We start from the raw sequence: 22752 nt of genomic DNA, 5'->3' as shown, positions 1-22752 counted from the left end.
TTAACAGCTGGTTTGAGAATGTTTTTTTTTTTTTTTTTTGAGAAAGTTTTGAGATTGTTTTTAAAAATGATAAAAATATTTTATCACAATTAAATTACTTTTGATTACGTTCAGTAAAAAAATTTAAAAGTATTTATGCATCATGGAGTTTTAAAGAAAAGAGCTTCTAATAAACATTTCTGGTAAGAGTGTTTTTAAGAGGATGTAATTTTCATGGAAGTAACACCAAACGAAACATAAGTGTATTCATTTTTAAAATTGAGATTGAAGTTTGAATTTTTTTTTTGTCAATATCGCTTGTGCATAAAAAAAAAAATTAAGACTTTTAATAAAGGGATTCGAACTCAAGTAAAGAACATGCCAATTTTGAATACTAGTCAATTAGTTATAAGAGTGTAATTTTCTTTTAATCAGATTAATAGATTTGAGTCCGTTTTTGCTCACCATAAGTGTTGAGTTAGGAGGGTGAGCAAAAACAGACTCAGTATATTTTCATGTTAAAATGTAGTAAAAATGATATAATCAAGTGAATTATTGTTTCAAATTTCATTTAAGAGAAATTTTACCATACATATGATGAGAGATGAAAATAGAGATTTGATTACGCTCATAATTTTGCCGTTGACGAGAAACGATTTTTCATTTTAATTTTTTAACAAAATCTGACACATGATGATTAAAGTCATGGGATATTTTCTTCAAAATTAAATCGGACCACTTGATTTATTTTCCACGTTCCTCCAGATGTTTACGTTCACGCAACACGCATCTTTTGGATGTTCTCTTTTTTTTTCCCTCTTGCGAATGTCTCGTGGAGCAGGAACCCTCTTGTCTTGTCCACAGGGTCCCATGTGTACGAGCTTTTTTGTTTCGTTAACAACTTTCAAGGAACCGATCGCCAGATCCGAAAGGAAATGACCCCAAAGAGGTATGAGGGAAACTCAAAAAACACGAAGACATGTAATCTATCCTAAATTTGAATTGGAAAAATTTGAAATAAGTTCAATTTTATAGACCACCTTTAGAAATAGATCCAATTTTTAATAACTTTTGACTTTGAAATAGGTTTAATTTGTAATGACTTTAAACCCATATCAAAAGACCCGATTTGAATATTACCATCAGTTCGAATTCACCCTATATTCGCAACTATAACACCGGAATAAAACTTGGGAATGTGTTAAAACAAAATACGGCGATTGACAAAAACCCACATTCAGTATACCCTCCGTTAAGATTTGGGTTGGATGGACATTCATAAGGAATGACATGACATGGTTCGTGCCAATTATTTTATACAACGTATGACGGAATCAAATATCACCATAGCGAAGGGACAAAGTTCATCAGAGAGAATTCGCCTACTGTCTACCTACCTTTCTGCCCCCTCCATGCAAAAGACAGAACAATCAACACTCCGTTTGCACTGAATACCTGCCTACGCCTAGGGCTTGAGTGCCAAGGCTAGACCGACCTTTGCGCTCTTCTCTATTGCCCTGGTATCGACCTCTCCTGAGATGGTGAAGAATGACTTGGGACGCCACTCGTGCTGGATGAGAGCGCTTGCCCTGCCGTAGTTATTCACCCGAGCCTTCACTGTAGTTAGAGGGTCAAGTGCATGCGCTGTGCCGATTGTGAGGCTGTTTTCATTGCTTGAAAAGCTATGGGCCAGCTCCGCACCAACAGCAGTGTTGGTGAGTGGGCTTACAGTGTGGTAGTAGGAAGCAGTAATAGTATCAGCTTTATCGTTCCTGTATACCCACCGACAATATCAGATAAGCACCATCAACCTAAACACGCATATGCAATAAGCCCAACTCGACTCGAATAACACAACAAAACATTGTCAAAAGAAGAAGTACTCACAGTAACAGGGAAGCAATGAGGTCAGAATGGGTGAAATTCAACCCTGCATTCACTTTGGTAAAGTTCCCAGAAGCAGTGTCGAAAGAAAGATCGGTTCCCAGAGAGAGAAGATTGTTCCCCACAACACCAGAAAAGTTAACAATCGGATTGGCAGTCAACCCAATGCTGGTACTTATCCCAGCATACTCATGCTGATATTGGAGTTCCACCTGTTTACAAAATAACCAAGTTCAGACCATACAGCAATGATACGTGTGCATATCACGCCCGATATGACATGCATCAACAGAGCAAAAAAGTGAACACAACTGAAGCAACAATGTTAAGAAGTCAGAAAATGGACACGATGATTCTTACCTTGCCAGATCTCTGGTCAGGTGCAATAAAGCTAAAGATTGCCTTGAGACCAGGTGCAGGTTCATCAACAGTAATGGTCGTGATAACCTGCACGTTAACATACAATTATCAGTCACAATAACGAGGTATTATATTATGAAATTCATATCCAGAGAACAACAGGAAAATACTAACATTTACAGGTGTAACCCTGTCTCGAATAAATTCACGATATAAGATAAGCACATAATTACAAGAACCATACACAAGATGGCAAAGCCAATGCAATCCTGTACACAATATTATCAGCCAAGTAAATGTAGACAATGAATTTGTAACAGTATAGCCTGTATGGTTGCACTAACACCACAAAATGAGCTTACAGTCTTATCTAGTAGTTGGGAAGAAAAATGAAGAACATGTACTATTAAACATACCTTCCATCTGAGATTTATACAAAAACAAGTTTCATGTTTTAAATCACCGGGATCACGTCTTCAAAGTACCAAGATAAAAAAGTAAAAACTAGCTAAGAAAACCATAAAACTTCGTAGAGCTCGTACAAACAAGTGATAAACAGTAGTGAGTACCGGGACAGGAAGTTTCCGGCTACTGCATTGACCTATTCAAGTTCTTTACATGAGAAGGAAAAAAAGCTAATGGAGATACGACTAGTTCTGTTGACTTACGTTAGAGTTGGTGTCAACTTTCACATCAGTTGTGATGTTCTTGTTCTTCAGCTGAGTACTGACATCCCCCAAATACAGATCACCCTTCCTGATTCCAGTCGAACTGATTGCCTTGAGAAGTACAACGATTCAAAATATCAGAACAAAACAAAGTAGGATAAAACAAAGCTAACATCACAGGGAGTAGGATCCAATATATATACAAAACAGATATCGTAAATCTTACATAGCAAGCAGAAAATTACAAACAGAGCCTGTACAAAAGGGCTGAGCCTATATAACATGTTTTTATACCACATTTCTATACCAACTTAGGTGGCATCTGATGTGGACAGCCACATCATTTGAAAAATTTGCAAAACCCAAGGAAATGAAGGAGAACAACTTCTCGTATACCACAATCATCATTTAATTAAATAGTTTTCCTTAATATTAGTTTATTAAATAATGAACTAAATTTAAAAATCTGATTAATTCAAATGATGTGACTGTCCACATCAAATCTAACATAAGGTGGTATGAAAATGTGGTACAAAAACATAATATGAATAGCATTACTCAAACACATATCGACAAACAATGTACTTTTGCGTGCTCGAGGAGTAAAATATTTTTTGACAATCAAAAGAAAATTATGCCTATTGCACATATGCGCGAAAGAGCGGACTGAAAGACCATAAATTCGACTAAAGCAACCGAAAACACAAAATTACAAATGCAATGGCATTGCAAGATTAACTTAACATAAACCGGTGAAAAACCGTGCTGCAAATCCAAAGAACCCACAGGAACAAATAGCAATCAAACAGTTGATTTATGATTTAGCTACAAAACAATCAACCAGTCCACTAGCTCGCATTTCGTTAGCCCAAAGAACGAAAATTAGTTAACCCTAAGTAGAATGTAAGTGCAGGCCTTAAACTTCTAGTATTGATCGTGTGATTTGAATGATTTAAACAGAAAAATTAAATCAAGGAAAAATTATGAACTTTCTCAGCAACCAAACAGGAAAATTTTCAACAAAATATAAAGCTTACAACTCCGGTGGAAGTGTAAGTGGTGACGGTGAACTTGTGGTCGCTCTGGTAATCCTTGTAAAGAAGATCTGCACGGAAAAAAGCAAAAAATAAATATTTATGGGTGAAAAATAAATTAAAAAATTAGGAAATACGATAAATCAGAGAAAAAAATGAAGAGAAAAATGAAAAGGACGGACCTCTGGCTTTCTTGCCGATATCGAGATAGAGTCCTGGGCCCTTCACCATGATTATTTCTCGAGAAAATTTGGAAGGAAAACTTCAGAGAAATCAGAGCTGGATTTGTGTTCTAGTTAGAAGACGATGAAGCGAAGTGGATATAATCTAGAAACCCAACAAACAGTGATTGCCGAGACTGAGAGGAGAGGCGTGGGCCGTTGGATCTTGTACTGGGTAGAGGTACGGGTTTGTGGCCGTTGATTTGGAGGAGAGGTTCGGTGCTTTGATGACCTCGAGAATCGTACGAGTGGTTGCGTCGGGCATATTCGGCTTTTTGGTGCCTTTCTGTGACACGTTGCCGGTTTCTTTTCTTTAAATTTTTCCACATATATTTTCTTGATTTCTAATTAAGTGACATTTAATATGTACAGTCACATCATTTAAATTAATTAGATTTTTAAATTTAGTTCATTATTTAATAAACTAATAATTAAGAAAAATTAGTTAATTAAATAATGATTGTGATATACGAAAAGTCTTTCTCCTTCCTTTCCTTGGATTTTACAAATTTTTCAAATCATACCTAAGATAGTACAAAAATGTGATATAAAAACATAATATGAATATCATTATACTTAAGAACGAGAAACCCAAAATTAAATTTAAACCACAAAAAATAGCAAATTAAACCACAAAAAGAGCAAGAAAATTGTAAATAGAAAAAGGGGCAAATACTTTGAATCCCTTGTAGGCTATATTACAAAGTTGAAGCATTACCCTTCAGTTTCAAAGCCAAAACAAACATAGAAAACTCACACTGCCAATTATATACATGAAGATACGTCCAACAGTAAAATTAACCACTCTTTTAGATCCTAAATCACACCCAAATTCGAGTCTAGCGCAACCGCGCTAACAAACCATCGGAAGCTTAAAGATGCCGAGCCTCCCACTTCTTACCAAGTAACGGCATTACACCTGACTTCCTTGAAGGAGGCCGTCCCTTATCTGTGAAGAGATATCTTTCACAGCACCGGGTCCGTGTGGGATGAAAACCGAGTTGGACTTTGAGGACGCACCAATGTCCTTCAATGTGTCGAAGTACTGGGTCACCAGAACCATGTCCATGACATCCTTGGATGATGTCCCGGGTACGTTCTCAGAGAAGGCCAGCACACTGTCTCTCAGCCCGTCCACAATGGCCTGGCGCTGCCTTGCTATGCCGAGCCCCGACAGATACTTGGACTCCGCCTCTCCCTCAGCTCGCTTAATCTGTAGTATCTTCTCCGCTTCAGCTTTCTCAGTTGCAGCCAGCCTCATCCTAGCAGCTATTAGTAATTGGAAAACAAGCATATATTAGTCATTCTGCAGCTGTTACGGCCAAACAAACTTAATAATGCAAAGAAAAACACTTATTGCAGGTGCATTTGTGTTAGTGTCCTACAAAAAGGAATTATAATTCAAAGAGACGCATGAGACATCTCAGTCTCGACACTTTTCATGTTCCAGAGTGCAACGGAGGAGAATCCACACCGATGTTATTTGGAAGATAGGAGTGGAAAGCCTTATAATCGAAAAAAAAAATCCCAATCGTTTTAACTGCCAGAAAATTCTATCAGTCAATATTTAAACAAAATATTATACCTGCATTTATCTCATTCATTGCTCTCTTCACATGCTCATCTGGTTCGATATCCACAATTAGTGTTTGAACTATCTCAAACCCATAATGCGACATGGCCTGCGTATTGACAATAAATTACTAAGCATAATAGATGCTTCACAGCTGGATTCTATACCGAACAAGGCAGAAACATCCATACCTTTGCAAGTTCGTCTTCCACAGCTTTGGCTATATCATTCTTCTGCTCAAAGGTTGAATCTAGGTCCAACTTTGGAACACTTGCCCTGATAACTGAAAAGAAAAATAGAATTCCATTAGTTTAAACTACTACGCCATACTCCTCTCCAGGGTACGATGGCTTGAAACAAGAACTAGCCAGACTTGAAAGCCTTGAGCCTAAGAAACATCCCATACCGAAACTCAAACCATAAACCAAGCAGTTTTATGTTTTACTTAAAGAACAGTCCCATTTCTAAACGGTTCAAAATCATGTTTTAAGAAAAATTTAAACGAAAGCCCCATCAAAAGTCGACTTATCACAGTTATCCACAAGCTGCACTATTTTCTACCCAGTGATAAATGATTATTCATGACACAACTGAACTAGCTATTTACAGATGTCTTGATTGCTAGAAGGAAAATAACAACAAAAAATAACTTGTGTAATTATGAGTTTCAGTAATAAATTCATACCGTCAAAGACGTAAGACTGGATCTGCCCTCTGGTATTGCTGAGCTTGTAAAAAGCATCAGAAGCCTTTTCAGCCAAAGCTCGGTATTGAACAGAGGCAACCACAGTAACAAAAACATTATCCTGAAGAACTACCAAACATCAGAATTGATTGCACTTCAAATTCCAAACTCCGACTTTGTTACTCTAGTACTAAGAGATACTCCTACAGTGCGTGTGCAGTGCGCTACTGTGCGTGCTTAGAAGGTCATAAAAATCTTCTTATTGAAATGAATCAATATGAAACGAACCTTCGTCTTTGTTTCACAACGAACGTCCAATTGCTGCACACGTAAAGAGAGATGACCAGCTACCTGGCTACCCAAGCACCATGGCAAACAGTGACAGCCAGGTTCAAGCACATCGTCGAACTTCCCAAAAGTTTCCCTGATAGCAACAGTAGACTGGTCCACTTGAACACAACCAAGAACTTGTCCCATTTTCTGATTATGCCAACAACGGTAACAACAATGGTAATCAGAGGTTAATTGTAATGCAGATTTTTATAGTCAACTTAAGAAAATTAAATTTTATCTCAGGAAGAAGGATTACGATATCTTTTAATAAATTGCAATAACCTTCACATTTAAATTTCAATTTCAAGAAGGTTTATACAGGCAAGGCTTGCTTTCAGAAACAAGATATTATGACCCTATAAAATACTATACAAATTTCACCAAGTGCACAAGTAACCAACAAGATATGTTCAAACTTTAGTTCCCGTCGCAATGCGAACAAACATATAAAGTTATAAACTACAGGATAGCAATCCGAAAACATAAAACTAAGGATAACGCAGATGAGCTGCCAAATGGAACAACTGGCTAAGTGCCTCAACGCTGAACTGTTCAACCAGAGCTGGATTGTTACAAACCTAAGCCTTCTACACACGTCTTACCGGCTTGACCACACAAGAAATATTTGCAAGATTTTAACGAAACATTCTCGATACTCTTCGAATTTAACGAACAATCATATTTTTATCTTTTTCCTACTACTATTCATTACACTTTTATTTGTCTTTTTTCATTAAAACTAAAGCTTTTTTTAGATTTTTTTGTTAGTTTTTTTCAATAATGAGAGTTTTTTGTGTGTCCGGAACATTAGGTGGTAAATTTTCTTAAAGAGGGAGGGAGGGCGTGGTATTATGATTTTGATTCTCAATCTCTTGATTGATATTTTTGATAAAAAATAAAAAAAAAAAAGTGAAATGGTCGCAGATTTAGGTGATGAAGGGAACGATGGGGGGTTGTTGGGATTTCCGACAAAAAGTGGGTGAGTTTGGAAGTGGTGGTGGTGGAGATATCTTGGTTTGCCGGAGGTGTTTGCAGGGAGACGGTGAATCGGTGATGGAAGGGAGAAAAGTGGGGCCCAAACCTGAAAATTACACTGGTGTGACCCGTATTTGACAAAGTGTTTACTTGGGTAAAGAGTCTATCCATAATTGGGACCCATATTAAGTATTTGAGAAAGTGTGTACTGGGCCAGGGTAGAGACTCAGTCAATGCAGACTTGTTCTCTGTTTTTTAAGCGAGTTTCCCAGCATTTCTCAACAAATAAACATTAATAAATAATTACACAACAATTTTATGACAATTTCTCAAGCAAATTTACCGAAAATTATACGATGTCAAATCAAATCACACAAGTTTCAGTCGGAAATTCAAGAAAAATTAAAACTCCAACCGATTCACACCGTAAAATCAAGAGCTAGAAGAACCAGAAAAAAAACAAATTCCTTTGAAAAATCGAACAATTACAGCAACGAAAACGGTAAGGAATGCAAAATTAGAGTGAAAATTCACCTCAGAAACGGAAGAGTTTGTCTGCGAGGCTAGCGGAAGACGAGAAGCGGCCACGTGAAATTTGGGGAATAGGAATTGCAGAGAAGTGGATATTTATAGGGCCGCGAAGGGAGTGGAATTTTTGGGCGAAAGGGTTTTATCTTAATCCGCGCGTAGGAACAAGTTCGGGTCGCTCTCGGGGACAGCACAGCATTGCGCAGAATTTTCCTGGTGCGTGAAACGCAGGTTCTGTGGGCAGCTCCGTACCGTATCTTCTTTTGGTAGAACTTAAATATGAGATTACTAGTTTTAATAATAAGATTAATTCTATTGATGATGATTAGGCTTTCATGTGATGTTTAATGCTTGAATTTTACTTTAATTTGATCTAGTGTGGTCCTTCTATTTTATTTTTTTTCCAAAGCCTATGTATCTCATACCTCGAAAGATATGACTAATCTTTAATAGGGCTCGAAAAGGTTAGAGGCATTTCAGTTTATTTTTTTACAACAATCAAATAACACACGTTCTCTTAAAAGCTTTCAACCAGGTAATCAATTGTATGTTTGTTAGTTTCATATCTCAAACCCAAAATCAAAGAGTAAACCCGACTTGAAATTCTACCGTGGTCTATGAATGAATGCTCAGATCTCAATCTCACTCTCAACCCAAGCCAACCCAAAAAAATAAAAATAAATAACTAAAAATATTTATAATTAATATTTGTGTGTTTTTTTTTTTTAATTACATGCTAAGAATATGTTTGGAAGTGCTTTCAAAATTATTAAAATATATTCAGATAACCAAATATGCATGTGACAATGTTATCATAAAACTTTATAAAAGGTATTGCACCGCACATTAATCACAGACAAATTCCCTTTCTAGTGTAGTCCCAATACCATGTGAAGCCGTAGTGTACTAATTTTAGCCCCCTCGTCAATCACTACGCCAAAGTAGAGCCTTAGCTTCAGAAAATTTATCGTGGGAGATCGAACTTGAGTTGGAAGATCCTCGAGTGCTTTTACAGGAAGCACTTTGATTTTGAGAACTAATTTTTGCACACCCCTTTTCTCTCATACACGTATCTATTTATTTATGAACTTTGAATTGAATAAACAAACAAGAGTGTGCAACATAAACAAACAAGAGTGTGCATAAAACAAATAAATATGCGTAAAAAATTATTTATTTGACTTTTTTTTTTAAATTTCGACGTGCTTATAGTAAAAACACTTTCAACAAAAATGTTTAACGAGCAGAAGTGCCTCCTCTCTCTAAAGTTTACAAATTTTGTTAAAAAAATGTTGAATTGAGGAGTACTCGTGTTAGTGACACCATTATACATTTATATGACGTCTGAAGAAAAGTCGAAGAAGCGTGGGCGTTCATTTGTTTGTCATTCAACTGTTTGTGAGAAAATCTGGATTTTAATTGGCTGCTGGTGACTTGTCAAAATATATTTTCCTAAATTAATAGATAATTGCGAGTAAGCAACCATTAATTAATTAGGAAAACTAATGAAAATGGTTTAAAAACTTTGAGTTTTAATGATAAGGACAAAATAAAGGGTAAAATGAATAGTACCAGGTTTGACTTTTTCGTTAAAATGAACAATACCGTAGACTTTTCGTTAAAATTCCTTAATTAATTTTCCTAAAATAATATATAATTGCTTGAAAGCAACAATCGGTATAAAATTTGGACCCATTAATCAACATTTTGTGGTTAAGATATAATTGGTTGACCCAGCCAGTAAACTTGTATTATGGTCTACGCGCTGTATCATTATCCAAAAACAAAGGCCAAAGATGAATGAGGAAATTCGGCAGCACCTACGTTCCCTTTTCGGAAGAGAAACACTAAATAAATTCTCTTAAAATTAAGACTTTTTCATATTCTTCGTAACTTTATGTTTTTTTTGACAAATTATCGTGTCAGTATTATACAATATTATGAGAAAAACGTGAAGTGACAAAGAGTCCATAGAGAGTCTCATTAGCAATTCTCTTCTCATAATTAGTGGCAGAGCCACTTGACGACCAAAAGAGACTCGGGCCTATCCTGAAGTTCTTTCACTTTGTAGCTATGTTTGTGTGCTTTAGGTTGGATACTCATTCTTCAACTTATGTGCTTTTGCTTCCAACTAGTTTTATTTAGTTTCTTTAATTGATTAAAAAAATGTATTTTACAATAATATTGTTATGAAACCAAAGGCTTATATGAACTAACCTTCCCTAGTTAGTTCACAATTTTGCATGATAGAATGTTGTTTCACAGTCAAACTCATATATAAGAAATAAAGGAAGAATTTATCTTAAAAGAAAATTTTCATAGCTGTAGTTTTGGGCCATGATCCTTAATTTTCATTCAACTTCAATTTAGGAACTCATAAGAAGGCAGTGTTGATGATATAATTATCTTAATTGTATTTTTTCGTGACTACATTACTCTCTTTTTGATTAAATTTTCTTTCCACTACATAAAGTGAACCTTAAGTTTTCTCCCATTAGTTATATTATTTTTGTCCAATTGCTTTTATATAGCTCGGATGTCACATCCCGGCCCGGGGCAGATCACTTCCCGGCCCCGCTCCACTACCGTAGCACGATATTGTCCGCTTTGGGCTCCGACCATGCCCTCACGGTTTTGTTTTTGGGAACTCACGAGCAACTTCCCAGTGGGTCACCCATCTTGGGAGTGCTCTAACCCCATTCTCACTTAACTTCTGAGTTCCTACGGAACCCGAAGCCAGTGAGCTCCCAAAATGCCTCGTGCTAGGTAGGGATGGGAATATACATATAAGGATCACTCCTCTGGCCAATGTGGGATGTCACAATCCATCCCCCTTAGGGGCCCGACGTCCTCGTCGGCACACCACGACCAGGGTTAGGCTCGCTCTGATACTAAATTGTCACATCCCCGCCCAAGGTGGATCACTTCTCGAGCCCGCTCCATTACCGTAGCACGATATTGTCTGCTTTGGGCTCCGACCACGCCCTCACAGTTTTGTTTTTGGAAACTCACGAGCAACTTCCCAGTAGGTCACCCATCTTGGAAGTGCTCTAGCCCCCTTCTCGCTTAACTTCGGAGTTCCTACGGAACCCGAAGCCAGTGAGCTCCCAAAAGGCCTCATACTAGGTAGGAATGAGAATATACATATAAGGATCACTCCTCTGGGTGATGTGGGACGTCACATCAGAGGTCCCTCCTAACCTCGACTTCTGACTCCGCCGCTGCCCGAAATACCCCCCCTTTTTCTTTTCTTGTGATTCGTTTTACATGAAAAACGTTTGCTCTACTATTTGAGAGAGGCTTGCTTTCTTTAATTTTATTGTGAACGAAGGCGACCTTATGTCCTTAAGGGTTTACTAGACGCTGATTCAAAAATGATTAAAATCATAGCTTTGTTTTAATATCTAAAAATGAGTTTGGCTGCAGTTGGCAGAAAAAAATTGAAAGTATATCCGACTCGTAGAAGCGTTTTATGAAGAAGTACATGTAAATGCTTATTCATGAAGTACTTTAAAATGTTAACTCCAAATAGGTCCTAAGGTATAACCTGTTTTAGGCTATACGAGTGAGCTTCTGACTCATTACAATAAATACTTTGTAAATATCCTATAATTTGGCAAATTACTTGTACCAATACTAGTTAAAATTACAGTATTTCCTTTTACTTGTAAGATTGAAGATTTAATTTCAAATATTTTAAATGACGAATTTAATAGGCTAATTCATTAGTTATCCAAGATCAAATCCAAAAACCTCACACAATCACCTCGCATTTTAGTCATGCTTCAATTCAAAGCTTGGTAGCCCACCACCAATAATTCTCTCTTTGTCTATTATTTAGGAGAAATATTCAGGGTACTAGGCACCTGTGCTAGGTGATGTTTCCACTAGTGGAAATTTAACATTTAAATATTTTTTTTCTTTTTTTTTTAATTAACGAAATTTAGGTGTTATATTCTAGGAAGCTTTAATGAAAATGACTTCTCAAAACTTTTAATTAATAAAAAATCATCTACAAACTTTATTTAATAAAAAATATTTAAACTTTAATAAAAACGATTCATATACTTTTAATGAAAACTTTAATCAAAACTTTTAATAAAAATGACCAAAGTTTTACATCATAATAATAATAAAAAGCAGCCAACACATTCTGACGTGCAAGACCACACATCACATCACACACATTCACATACTCTTCCTCACTCAACCGTTCAACCTCTCTCTCTCATATTTCCATCAATTTTTCTCTCTCATTTCACCTCACCCATCCACATCAACTTTTTTTCTTCTTGTTTTTTTTTTTTACCTCTCGCCACTCTTCTCTCTCCTTTCACCTCACTCTATAAACATTTTTTTTATTATTTGTTTATTTGACTATTCTTTCAATTTTTTTTTAGAACAAAAAGTAATAGTATTACAAGATCAAAAATAAAGAAAATTTTCATTATTCAGTTTTATAAAAACTAATATTGTCACTATTTATTAAACAAAACATTGACTACTTCTTAAACTGAACAATATTTTTTAAACTGAACATTGACTACTTCTTAAACCGAACATTATTTCTTAAACTGAACATTGACTACTTCTTAAACGGAAAACTAACTATTTCTTAAACATAACATTAATACTATCACTACTTCTTAAATTGAACACTGACTATTTTGTAAACTGGACACTAACTATTTCTTAAATTAAACGCTAGTACTATTACTATTTCATAAAACACTGACTATTTCTTAAACTGAAAACCTTGTAAACTAAACACTAATTATTTCTTAAACCTAACACTAGTACTATCACTATTTCGTAAACTAAATAGACTATTTATTAAACCAAGTAATAGTACTATCACTATTTCGTAAACTAAGCACTGACTATTTCTTAAACCAAACACTAGTATTATCACTATTTTGTAAACTAGTACTGTCATTATTTCGTAAACTAAACACTGACTATTTCTTAAACCAAACACTAGTATTATCACTATTTTGTAAACTAGCACTGTCACTATTTCGTAAACTAAACACTGACTATTTCTTAAACCAAAAACTAACTATTTCGTAAACTAAACACTGATTATTTCTTAAAATCGAACACTAGCACTATCATTGTTTTTTAAACTGAACACTAAAAATTTCAAAATTTGAAGCTCTCTTCTCATTATCATATGAATCACTGACAATAATATTTATATTCTTACAGAGTTAGAATAATTATTTTCACATTCCTTTTTGTTCCTTAACATTATTCGAACAATTTATTTGACTTCCCCTTAATTTATTTAATACAAAATTAACAACAAAAGCATAAATGAAAGATCAGAAAAGCTAATGTGCTTTCATTGAGGAAAGTAATGTAATATTTTTTATTTTTAGGTTTTAGCTAGTTAGGGTTAAAATTAATAAAGAATTCCATAATTTGAACATGGGGTGATGATGAGATGCTAGCCCAGTGTAGGGCTAAGTGGTAGTCATGTATTGATGTCAACAATATATTTTTTTTATCTCAAATCTCTCTCTCTCTCTCTCTCTCTCTCTCTCTCTCTAAAATTTTTGGGTTTGTTGATGTTAGTTTGAATGGATTTGGTTGGCATTCTCCTCTCTCTCTCTCTCTCTCTGTGAACATTTTTCTTCCCGATGAAATATTTAAAAAGTAACTTGTGTGCTGCTTTTGCATTGTTGGTTTTCTGTTGAATTGGTAGATGCTTGCTTTCGCACTGCTAATGTGCACACGCGCTTTGGGTTGAATAAGTTTTTGTTTTTTATGTTTTTTATTTCTTGTCCTTATCATTAAATAAAAGTTATTAAATGACTTTTGGTTAAAACTTAAAGTTTTAAAATCATTTTCATTAGTTTTCTTTATATTCTAACAAGTGGAGAACACCACCTGGCACAAGTGATGGAAACGCTTAAAAATCTGTCCTTATTTTGGAAGTTATAGTAGGTTATTGTTTCATATTTTGCCTTCTCATCCAATCACATCTCTCATAAATTAAGAGAGATTTTTCAATGTGATTGGAAAACGAGATGGTACATTATGTGTCACATTAGTATTAATGGTAGAAGTCGGCCCAAAAAGAACCCTAAAAGAAGTGAGTTTCGGCCCAGCGATGAAACGTTGATGCCGTGGTTGAGTTCTTGGCGATGTAAGATTGCCTAGGGATTTGGATTAGCTTCTGATGTGATTGAATTCTAGGCAAAGTGGGATTGTTAAAAATCAGGATTGGTTTCTGGATGAAGTTTAAATTAATTGCACAATGAGTCTAGGTTCAAAATCTTAATTCAAGTTAAAGAAGGTGAGATTCGGAGGTGACAGATTTTCGGTGGAAGAATGATTTGTGAGGAGTGCAGTATATAAAAAAGAGATCATGCAACAAGATGAGGACTTTCAACTAAACACACAAATCAACGTTCTACGCGAAAACCTCACACCTACGATTGGTTACTCACGCCAAACCTTCTTTACGATTAAGACACTCATTTTCTTTGAGTATATGTGTTCATAATACCAATTCGGCAGACAGCCAACCCTTCCTTAATATTCACACGCTTGAGCTCATCAATAAATTAGCACGCCTGCATTAGCATTCGAGCTACTAAAAGGACGTAGTTAGCTCTTAGTTATTCAGCATATGTGCCACATAGGCTTTGTAATTTTAAGAATCAACAACCACACAATTGATCGCCTACTTACTAAGTATCGAATTTAACACAAATATAATCTGTACCTTAAATAAAAAAATGTTAACTTTAGTAAGAGTTGATGGATTTAGAATGATTTTCCTTCCCAGCTCCAGAACACGATGCACTATCCCATGATTCTCCTTCCTAGGTTTTACCTTTTGCCTAGTAGGGAGGAATACCGCTAGACAGTAGTCTGTATTTGTTATTTAGATTATTTGATCATGTATTGGAGGGAGCTGAATCGTTTTTCAGAGGAGCGTTGGCAAGCATGGAGGCTGTCTACCTAAGCAGAAACCCAACTGCAAAAGCAATCTTGGAGCTTGTTGGGTCCGCTTCCGATGAACAAATTTACTATGATCATTTTGCATTCAGGACTCTTGGGGTAACACTATAAGACTTCAGACTTTGTATATGATGATACGCATTCATTTTTGTTGACAAAAAGCGATGTTCTATAGAATCTAAACTACGATCATATTGCCCTCACTAACTGACTTAATTCACATATTCGTTTTTAATTGATCTCGTTAGCATTGTGTATTGAAGTTTGTTTTAATTTGGAACAATAAATAGGTGAATGGTTATGGGATTGATTCCATGGCCAAAATTTTCCTGGATTTTGGGTACACGCCGCGGGAGGAGTTTAAGATTCCCAGCTAAGAAATTGAGAGCATTGTGTGTGTGTGTGTCCCTCTGTTCATGGAAAATAGATAACGTGTTGTGTTCGGATGGTTCCTGTTTCGCATATAGTGAAACTGTTGTATTAAAAAGATGACAAATTAAATATGGTATTTCCAACCAAATATGGCAGAAGACATTTTTGCTCAAAGAAGCTTCACCTGCCCTTGCATTCTAAAACATAACACCAAAGCAAACATGAATCCCTGCTGCTTTTCCAGCTATCCAAGAACAAATGCTTTAACCGAAAATTACATCTATACGGATCGAGGAAGCGAAAAACGGGGAAAAAGAAGAAGAAAATGATTGCTGACAGGAGGTGGGAAATGATACAGACAGCTGCCAACCCTATCTTACGATTTGCCATTAGGCTTTGGTGATGGTTGGGGATGTTGAAGGTGATATGGAGAAGCATGGGTACCATTTGGTATCGAAAGACTCCTCTGCTGATTATGCCCGTTCCTTGTCAGCAATCCTCCCTGTGGTCTGACGCCGTTTCTGGTATTTGGGCTGGACCTGACACGGTCACCTTGCATGGTCTGGAAATAATATGACGAGCTTGCCATATCCTTGAGGGTTGGCAGCGGCTTTAAGGCTTCGACAACTTCACTCATCAAGGGCCTGGCTTTTGGATCTCGACTAAGGCAGTGAGCAGCTAGTTGTGCGGCTTTTTGAACACCTTTTATTGAAAAGTGGCCTTCAAGCCGAGGGTCTATCAACCGGTAGAATCTTCTTCTTTCTCCTAGATGTGGCCGTGCCCATTCCACAAGGTTATGTTCGCCATTGGGTCGATTTTTGTCCATGGATCTTCTGCCAGTCAGCATCTCGAGTAAAACCACACCAAAACTATAGACATCACTCTTGGATGTAAGATGTCCTGCAACAACATATAAGTGAATCTACTTAAGATTTCAACAAAGTATTAGTATATCAACAACATAATGTCCAACAGGATGAGCACCAATTGCAGCCACCATCTTAAGACCTAGCTCCTGTAAATAACACTCACCACCAGATAATGGCATTATAACTTCTATATGCCCAAGACATGAAGTTTGAGAAACCAAACCAAGCAAACTAGTGAGGCGGATGGACAATCACAAGAAAAAACGAAGAGATGACCATTTAAGTATTTCAAAAGCAGTACCTTAACTAATTATCTTTGAGAGATATACTATCAATTCCTTACCAGTCATTACATATTCTGGAGCTGCATAACCATAAGTTCCCATCACACGGGTGGAGACATGAGTTTTATCACCCTCGGGACCATCTTTGGCAAGTCCAAAGTCAGACAGCTTGGCATTGTAATCCTGAAATGGCACTTTATTAGAAAGATGAATGATATAAAGGGGGAGTATCTGAGTTTGCCAAAGCTTTAAGCACATACTGCGTCCAATAAAATGTTGGAGGTTTTAAAGTCACGATAGATCACAGGTCTTTCTGCTTCCTCGTGGAGAAAAGCAAGGCCCTTTGCAGCACCTAATGCAATCTTCATTCGAATAGACCATGGAAGAGGCAACGACCCTGCACATAGTAGATACTGTCAAAGAATGCCAAAAATAATACTCCTAATTGGCTAATTGGGTGCACTGAATGAAAAATAGATTTTCAGAAAGGCAGTTACATACTCCTAAATAGATGGTTCTCCAAGCTCCCTCGAGGCATGAACTCATACACTAGTAGCCTTTGATCATCTTCAATGCAGTATCCTATAAGTTTAACTAAGTTTGGATGGACAAGGTCACCAAGATAATTTACTTCAGCCTGCCACGTTGAAAGCCAAACAAAAATCAATAATTGAATACAAAATGGGCAGAGAACATCAAACTATTAAGTTACAAAAAAATAAGGAAAGGTCCAAACCAGCCATTCTTTATGACCCTGAAGTCCATCATGGTTAAGAGTTTTCACTGCAACAGTAAGACCTGTGCCAGGTTTTACTGGAGCAGTTCCATTTTCTTCTATCCACCCCTTGAACACGCAACCAAAACCACCTTCACCAAGAAGACTTTCAGGTCTGAAATTTCTTGTTGCCAATTTAAGATCAATAAATGTGAATTTTCGCAACCGTGAAGCAACTTTAAGTTCCTCTTCAAGTTTGGAAGTGGATGCATTACTTTCTGTATTACTAGTGGTTGACGAAGAGACTACAGTAGCTGTTGGTTGGTCTCTGCTCGTATCATTTATAGATTTAATTTCTGCACACACCAAAAAGAAACATTTGACAACTGATAAAAACATGATTTCTTAATCGCATAAAGTTGAAAACATGTTGCCATTAAGCAAATTAAGTTTAAAGCATACATAGGATTTGATATAAGAGATTATTCAAGAAGACAAGTACACACAGCCGAAGAAATGCACAAAAAGATATACCAAATTCTGTGTGTTTGATAAGAGTATCAGCTGTCCAACACGGAATAGAATATCAAATAGAACTGCTCCAACTATCATATAAGTCAGTAGCGTTGAATAGGAATTTAGAAGACCATCTAAATTAGACATTGTGACGACAGCCATCTGACATGGGCCATGTATCTTAAAAAACCAGTTTATATCTAGAATCACTATATATTTAACTCAACAACCACTCTTCCAACCCCAGGAAAATGTTGCTAAAGCCATAATTTTCCATCCCAGTATGATACAGACTCACCTCTGCTACCAAAATTTCATCTGCATGCCCAATCTTCTCCTTGCCAATTCCGTAATTATCAACCTCACTGTTCCTAACTCAAACAGACTGAGCCTTCCTAGTTGGTGATTAGTTTTCATATCCTTCCACACAAGACAGACCAAATTTGTTGGTTGACAATCCTCAGAAGAAGCAGATAAGTTTTATACAAAGCATACAACAAACCAAAAGAGAGTGAAAACTACAGGATAGTACAGTATCAGGATACCCAAGCCTTCATCCTTCAATAAGGCAGAACACACTTCAAGTTTTCGAAAACGTGTGTCTTACGTATTTATTTAGTCATACAGTCTGGAATCAAGATATTGTTTTCGCGCTATAGGAGCCCAGCAAAGAGGGATAACTCTTGTTCTCAAAAGCAAGCTTACATGTTTCTGTGGAATGTTTCTTTCAGGATCAAGAGGCTTTTTCAGCCACCAATCGGGTTATTCTCAAATGAGAAATCAAAAAAGCTCAACTGGGTTTCATCTCTAGACTCTAAACCCCCCTTCCAAAACCCAAATTTTACCCCGGTAACTGCAGGTATATTTTTAAAAAATAAAAGGGAATTTCCATGCTTTAAAATCCACCAAGAGCAAAGCTCTTTGGATTGACCGAAGTAGTATAATGCAGTCAACTTATGAGCAACTACTTACAGAATCTCCACTCTAAATTTGCTTATCCTATGACTAACAAAGTAAGAACTCTACAGATTACACAACACAAGCTCAAACAGAAACAACAGAACAATCCCAAAAAGCAATCAATCTCAAGTCTCAACAAGCAAACTTGAAAGCATATGAGCTAGTAAAAGAAGTGATTCCAAGAAAAACAAAAAGTTACTACCACAGTGAGCAGCACTGGTCCCACTGGTTGAGCTATCGACTTTGGATCTTGAAGAAATGCAGCTCCCAAAGAACCTCAGCCTAACCCAACACCCACTCCCCTCCTCTTCCACGTCGTCATCATCATCCCCGTCAGCTTTGTGCTTCTTCTTCCTCCTCACCTTCGATTTGCTAATGTCCCAGGCCTCCACCTTACCATCCTCAGCTTTCAATCCCATTTCACAAACCCTAAAAAAAATCAAATCCCGGTACCATCAAACACCCAAACCCACCACCCTTCCCACCGCCGCAGAACCGTCTCTAGCCGCCGCCGACACAACCCATATGAAAACCCACCAAAATCTCTGAAATTTCCGAACTTTACAAAAATCCAACTGAATTTAGAGAGAAAAAAAAAAGACGACCCCGCTGAGAAAATAGCTAGATCACGCAGAAAGTAGATCAAATTCGACGAACCCTTGAAGTGAAATCGATCAGCTCGCGAGGAAAAAGGGACAAAGACCAAAAAACCCAATAGAAAAGTGTCCGTTTTTATCAGAAAGGAACAGCCAAATCTTCAGTTTTAACCCAGAAATGTCTGCAGAAATCTCAGAAAATACTCCCACAAGCTAACCAGTTTAAAGTTGGGTGAAAAAATAAAAAATAAAAAATTTTGGGGGACCAAAAATAAATAAATAATTTGATAAAATACCCTTACAAGACACATATAATATTCCGAATTATCGATTCTCTCTCTTCATTGTTTAAAGGCTATTTTTAATGGAACCGAAGACTAGATAAAAGCAAATCGAGCTGCCCGGAGAAAACGGGCAGCTTGTATGAGCTGCCCTGGGTGCCCGTTGTATTGCTGGACGTTGCGAGGTGCAAGGCTCAGAGGCTTTGGGAAAGATGCAAGGGGGCGGGCAGTTCGGGCAGGGGGGAGAAGGGAAAAGTAGGGACAATTCGGGCAGGAGAGAGAAAGGGGCTAGGGTGGGACCCAGTCGGATGGTGACGTGTCTGGTTTGGTTGGTCGGACGGAAACGCCCGCGTCAGGTTTATATCATCACTACTCAGAACCTGCAAAATCTTGCAATGCATGCATCTAGTTATTCTCTTCTTCTTTTTTTTTAATTTCTTTTTTTTCAAATTTTCAACTTGTTTTTGTTATGTTAAAATTAAAAAGTATTTCCGAATCTTATTTAATTCTATGAGTCACGGATTCGTGGAGTTGGAAAACAAAACAGTGTTGACAATTTAAAAAAAAATAAAAAAAATAATAATAGCATTTTTTTTTTTTTCTAATTTTGTATTGGTGAGAGAGGGATGGTCAATTATTGAATAGATATAGAAAATGCGATAAAACACATAAACAAAGAAAAGGTAATGGCAGGCATTATCTAGTTATTCGATTGAGAGAGAAATGAGTTCATATTGAAAAAATGAAGATTGTAAAAATTACTAGTAATTAAAAATTATAAAAATTATAAGTTATTTAACTCGTATTTGCTTTTAGATTAAAAAAAAAAAAAACTTCTAAAAAAATGTAAAAAGCATTGGTGCGAAAAACAAAAAATATTTTGCGTCTAAATTTATGATTGTTAATGAAAATAAAGATACTTTGACTATTGATGCCAAACCTATGTGATCATGGACAGAGGAGTTACAATCTTCTGCAATTAAAATTTTGTAGCCTCTTTGTGTCTTGTCTACTTGTGTGACACGTGTTCTTTTGGCCTTATTTATTCTTAGTTTTTTTATTTTTTATTTTGCTGAGAAGATAAGTTGAAGAGTTAACACTGTTAAGTGAAGTTTAAATGAATTGTCAGGTGTCAACGAATGATGAGTCATAAAGATGTCGAATTTTGGGTGCAGAAGATTTGATCTCGGCTAGGATAAGTACTGAGAGCTAAATTAAAAGGAGGATAAGATTAAGGTATTGACATCATTAGTTTGTTTATTAGTTTTAAGAAATGTGAGTTGAGATTAAGGTCTTAGCGTGCAACGCAAAGATTGACTTCCAACTTCCAATATGCTAATTATTCTTCTTCTTTTTTTAATTACAATATTGTGCTCATTTATCGAATAAGAATGTTGTGCCTGCGTTTTTTTCCCTTCTGCACTTTTTGTTTTTAATGTTCAATGATTATATTTAATTTATATGATTCAACTTTTAAATTAATAAAAATAAAAACGAGAAAATGTGACAAAAAATAAGAATGTCAAAGTTACTGGTTTTCGTAGAAAACAAAATATCTTTCCTCTAAACTTGTCGCTCTTGAGTACCAAAAATGGAGATAAAAACAAACTTTTTACTGCACAGTAACTGAATCCAAAAATAGAGTTTGGAACATTAAGAAGCACATGGTTATAACTTATACCTAATTATACCAACACCAAGTTTGACATGAATATAATCACATGTAATGTAACATCTCACATCGCCCAAATGAGTGGATCATGTAAGTCTTATATGTATATTCTCATCTCTAACTAGCACGCGATCTTTTTGGAGCTCACTGGCTTCGGGTTCCATTAGAACTCCGAAGTTAAGCGAGTTCGCACGAGAGCAATCTCAGGATGGATGACCCACTGGGAAGTTCTTATGTGAGTTCCCAGAAACAAAACCGTGAGGGTGTCGTAGGGGCCCAAAGCGGACAATATCATGCTATGGTGGAGTCGAGCCCGAAATATGGTGGGGACTCAGGGCGGGATGTGACATGTATGAACGGTCGACTTTGTTCCTAAATTATCACCCAAGTAAAAATTAGTTCCAAAACTATTTTTTTCAAAGAAGCCATTCCTTAAACTAATAATAATTTGCCAATTACATTTGTAACATTAGATTTGAAGTTATTTTATCCAATTTTCCTTCCACATAAGCCATATGATGCATTTTACTTAGTAATACCATCATTTTCTCACATATAAACCCTTAAAGTTGCATATAAGTTGACGAAGAAATAGGATAAAATAGTTATGAATATAATAATAGAGATGAAATTAGTAGTTTTTAATGAATTTATGATATTATTTTATCAAAAAAAAAATAATTTAAGAACTTAATTTTCAATGCAGTAATAATTAAGCGACTAAATCGAAAGTTCACTCTACTTACAATGTTTTTTTTTTTTTTTTTTGGAAACATTACATTTTACAACTTAATTTCATATGATTATTACCCAATGTTAAATGATGATTGGGATTTGGGGGAGTAGGCCAACCTGTCCTGTATCATGCCATAAGGTTAAGGGATCAAAGTTGAATACCACAACTCTGTCAATATCATCTGCCTGCATTTTCAGAACTTGCCATTATTTATTTTGTTTTAAAAATTTTAGTATGAATGTCAATGGCCGTACACAAAAATAAATAAAAAATAAAAAAATCTAACATCTATATATTTATTTTTTGTTGAAATCACGAGTCTCAACCTCTAAAAGAGACTAACGCACTGTGTTTGAAAAATTAAAACAAGTAACATTATGTCATTAGTTTAACATACTGCAGAGTGCGCTACAATATAAATAACGCACTGTGCTTGAAAAATTAAAACAAATAACATTATATCATTAGTTTAATATACTGTACAGTCACGTAGCGGGGTGCAGGTAAAGAAGCCCTCTTCAGAATGTTGCAAGAGGCAT

The 22752-nt window shown here is 36.1% G+C and overlaps 3 protein-coding genes across 4 annotated transcripts; all 3 read right to left on the bottom strand.

Annotated features, from left to right (window-relative positions):
• Nucleotides 1–1199: 1199 nt before the first annotated feature.
• Nucleotides 1200–4392, bottom strand: LOC137737356 (mitochondrial outer membrane protein porin of 36 kDa). The gene is made up of 6 exons (XM_068476808.2): nt 4108–4392; nt 3929–3996; nt 2892–3002; nt 2224–2310; nt 1867–2075; nt 1200–1751 (listed from the first exon to the last, which is right to left on the bottom strand). Exons 1-6 carry the CDS (start codon nt 4154–4156, stop codon nt 1445–1447), a joined length of 831 nt encoding a protein of 276 aa, XP_068332909.1. The 5' UTR covers nt 4157–4392; the 3' UTR covers nt 1200–1444.
• A 379-nt stretch (nt 4393–4771) lies between these two features.
• On the bottom strand, nt 4772–8557 carry LOC137736967 (hypersensitive-induced response protein 2). Its single transcript, XM_068476297.2, has 6 exons — nt 8247–8557; nt 6693–6884; nt 6405–6525; nt 5911–6002; nt 5732–5828; nt 4772–5415 (listed from the first exon to the last, which is right to left on the bottom strand). Exons 2-6 carry the CDS (start codon nt 6879–6881, stop codon nt 5060–5062), a joined length of 855 nt encoding a protein of 284 aa, XP_068332398.1. The 5' UTR covers nt 6882–6884; nt 8247–8557; the 3' UTR covers nt 4772–5059.
• A 7189-nt stretch (nt 8558–15746) lies between these two features.
• Nucleotides 15747–19881, bottom strand: LOC137737043 (serine/threonine-protein kinase PBL34). 2 transcript variants are annotated; one of them, XM_068476394.2, is made up of 6 exons: nt 19131–19881; nt 17474–17808; nt 17239–17374; nt 16998–17134; nt 16797–16920; nt 15747–16484 (listed from the first exon to the last, which is right to left on the bottom strand). In XM_068476394.2, exons 1-6 carry the CDS (start codon nt 19345–19347, stop codon nt 15961–15963), a joined length of 1473 nt encoding a protein of 490 aa, XP_068332495.1. In that variant the 5' UTR covers nt 19348–19881; the 3' UTR covers nt 15747–15960. The 2 variants fall into 2 exon arrangements, with proteins under 2 accessions (XP_068332495.1, XP_068332494.1); XM_068476393.2 differs by having other exon boundaries at nt 19128–19480.
• Nucleotides 19882–22752: the final 2871 nt, after the last annotated feature.

The sequence above is a fragment of the Pyrus communis genome, chromosome 13, assembly GCF_041283825.1.
Source record: "Pyrus communis isolate YQ-2024b chromosome 13, ASM4128382v1, whole genome shotgun sequence".
Classification (NCBI taxonomy): domain Eukaryota; kingdom Viridiplantae; phylum Streptophyta; class Magnoliopsida; order Rosales; family Rosaceae; genus Pyrus; species Pyrus communis.
Note: the sequence above shows the minus strand (reverse complement) of the source record. Positions and strands in the feature narration are given on the sequence as shown.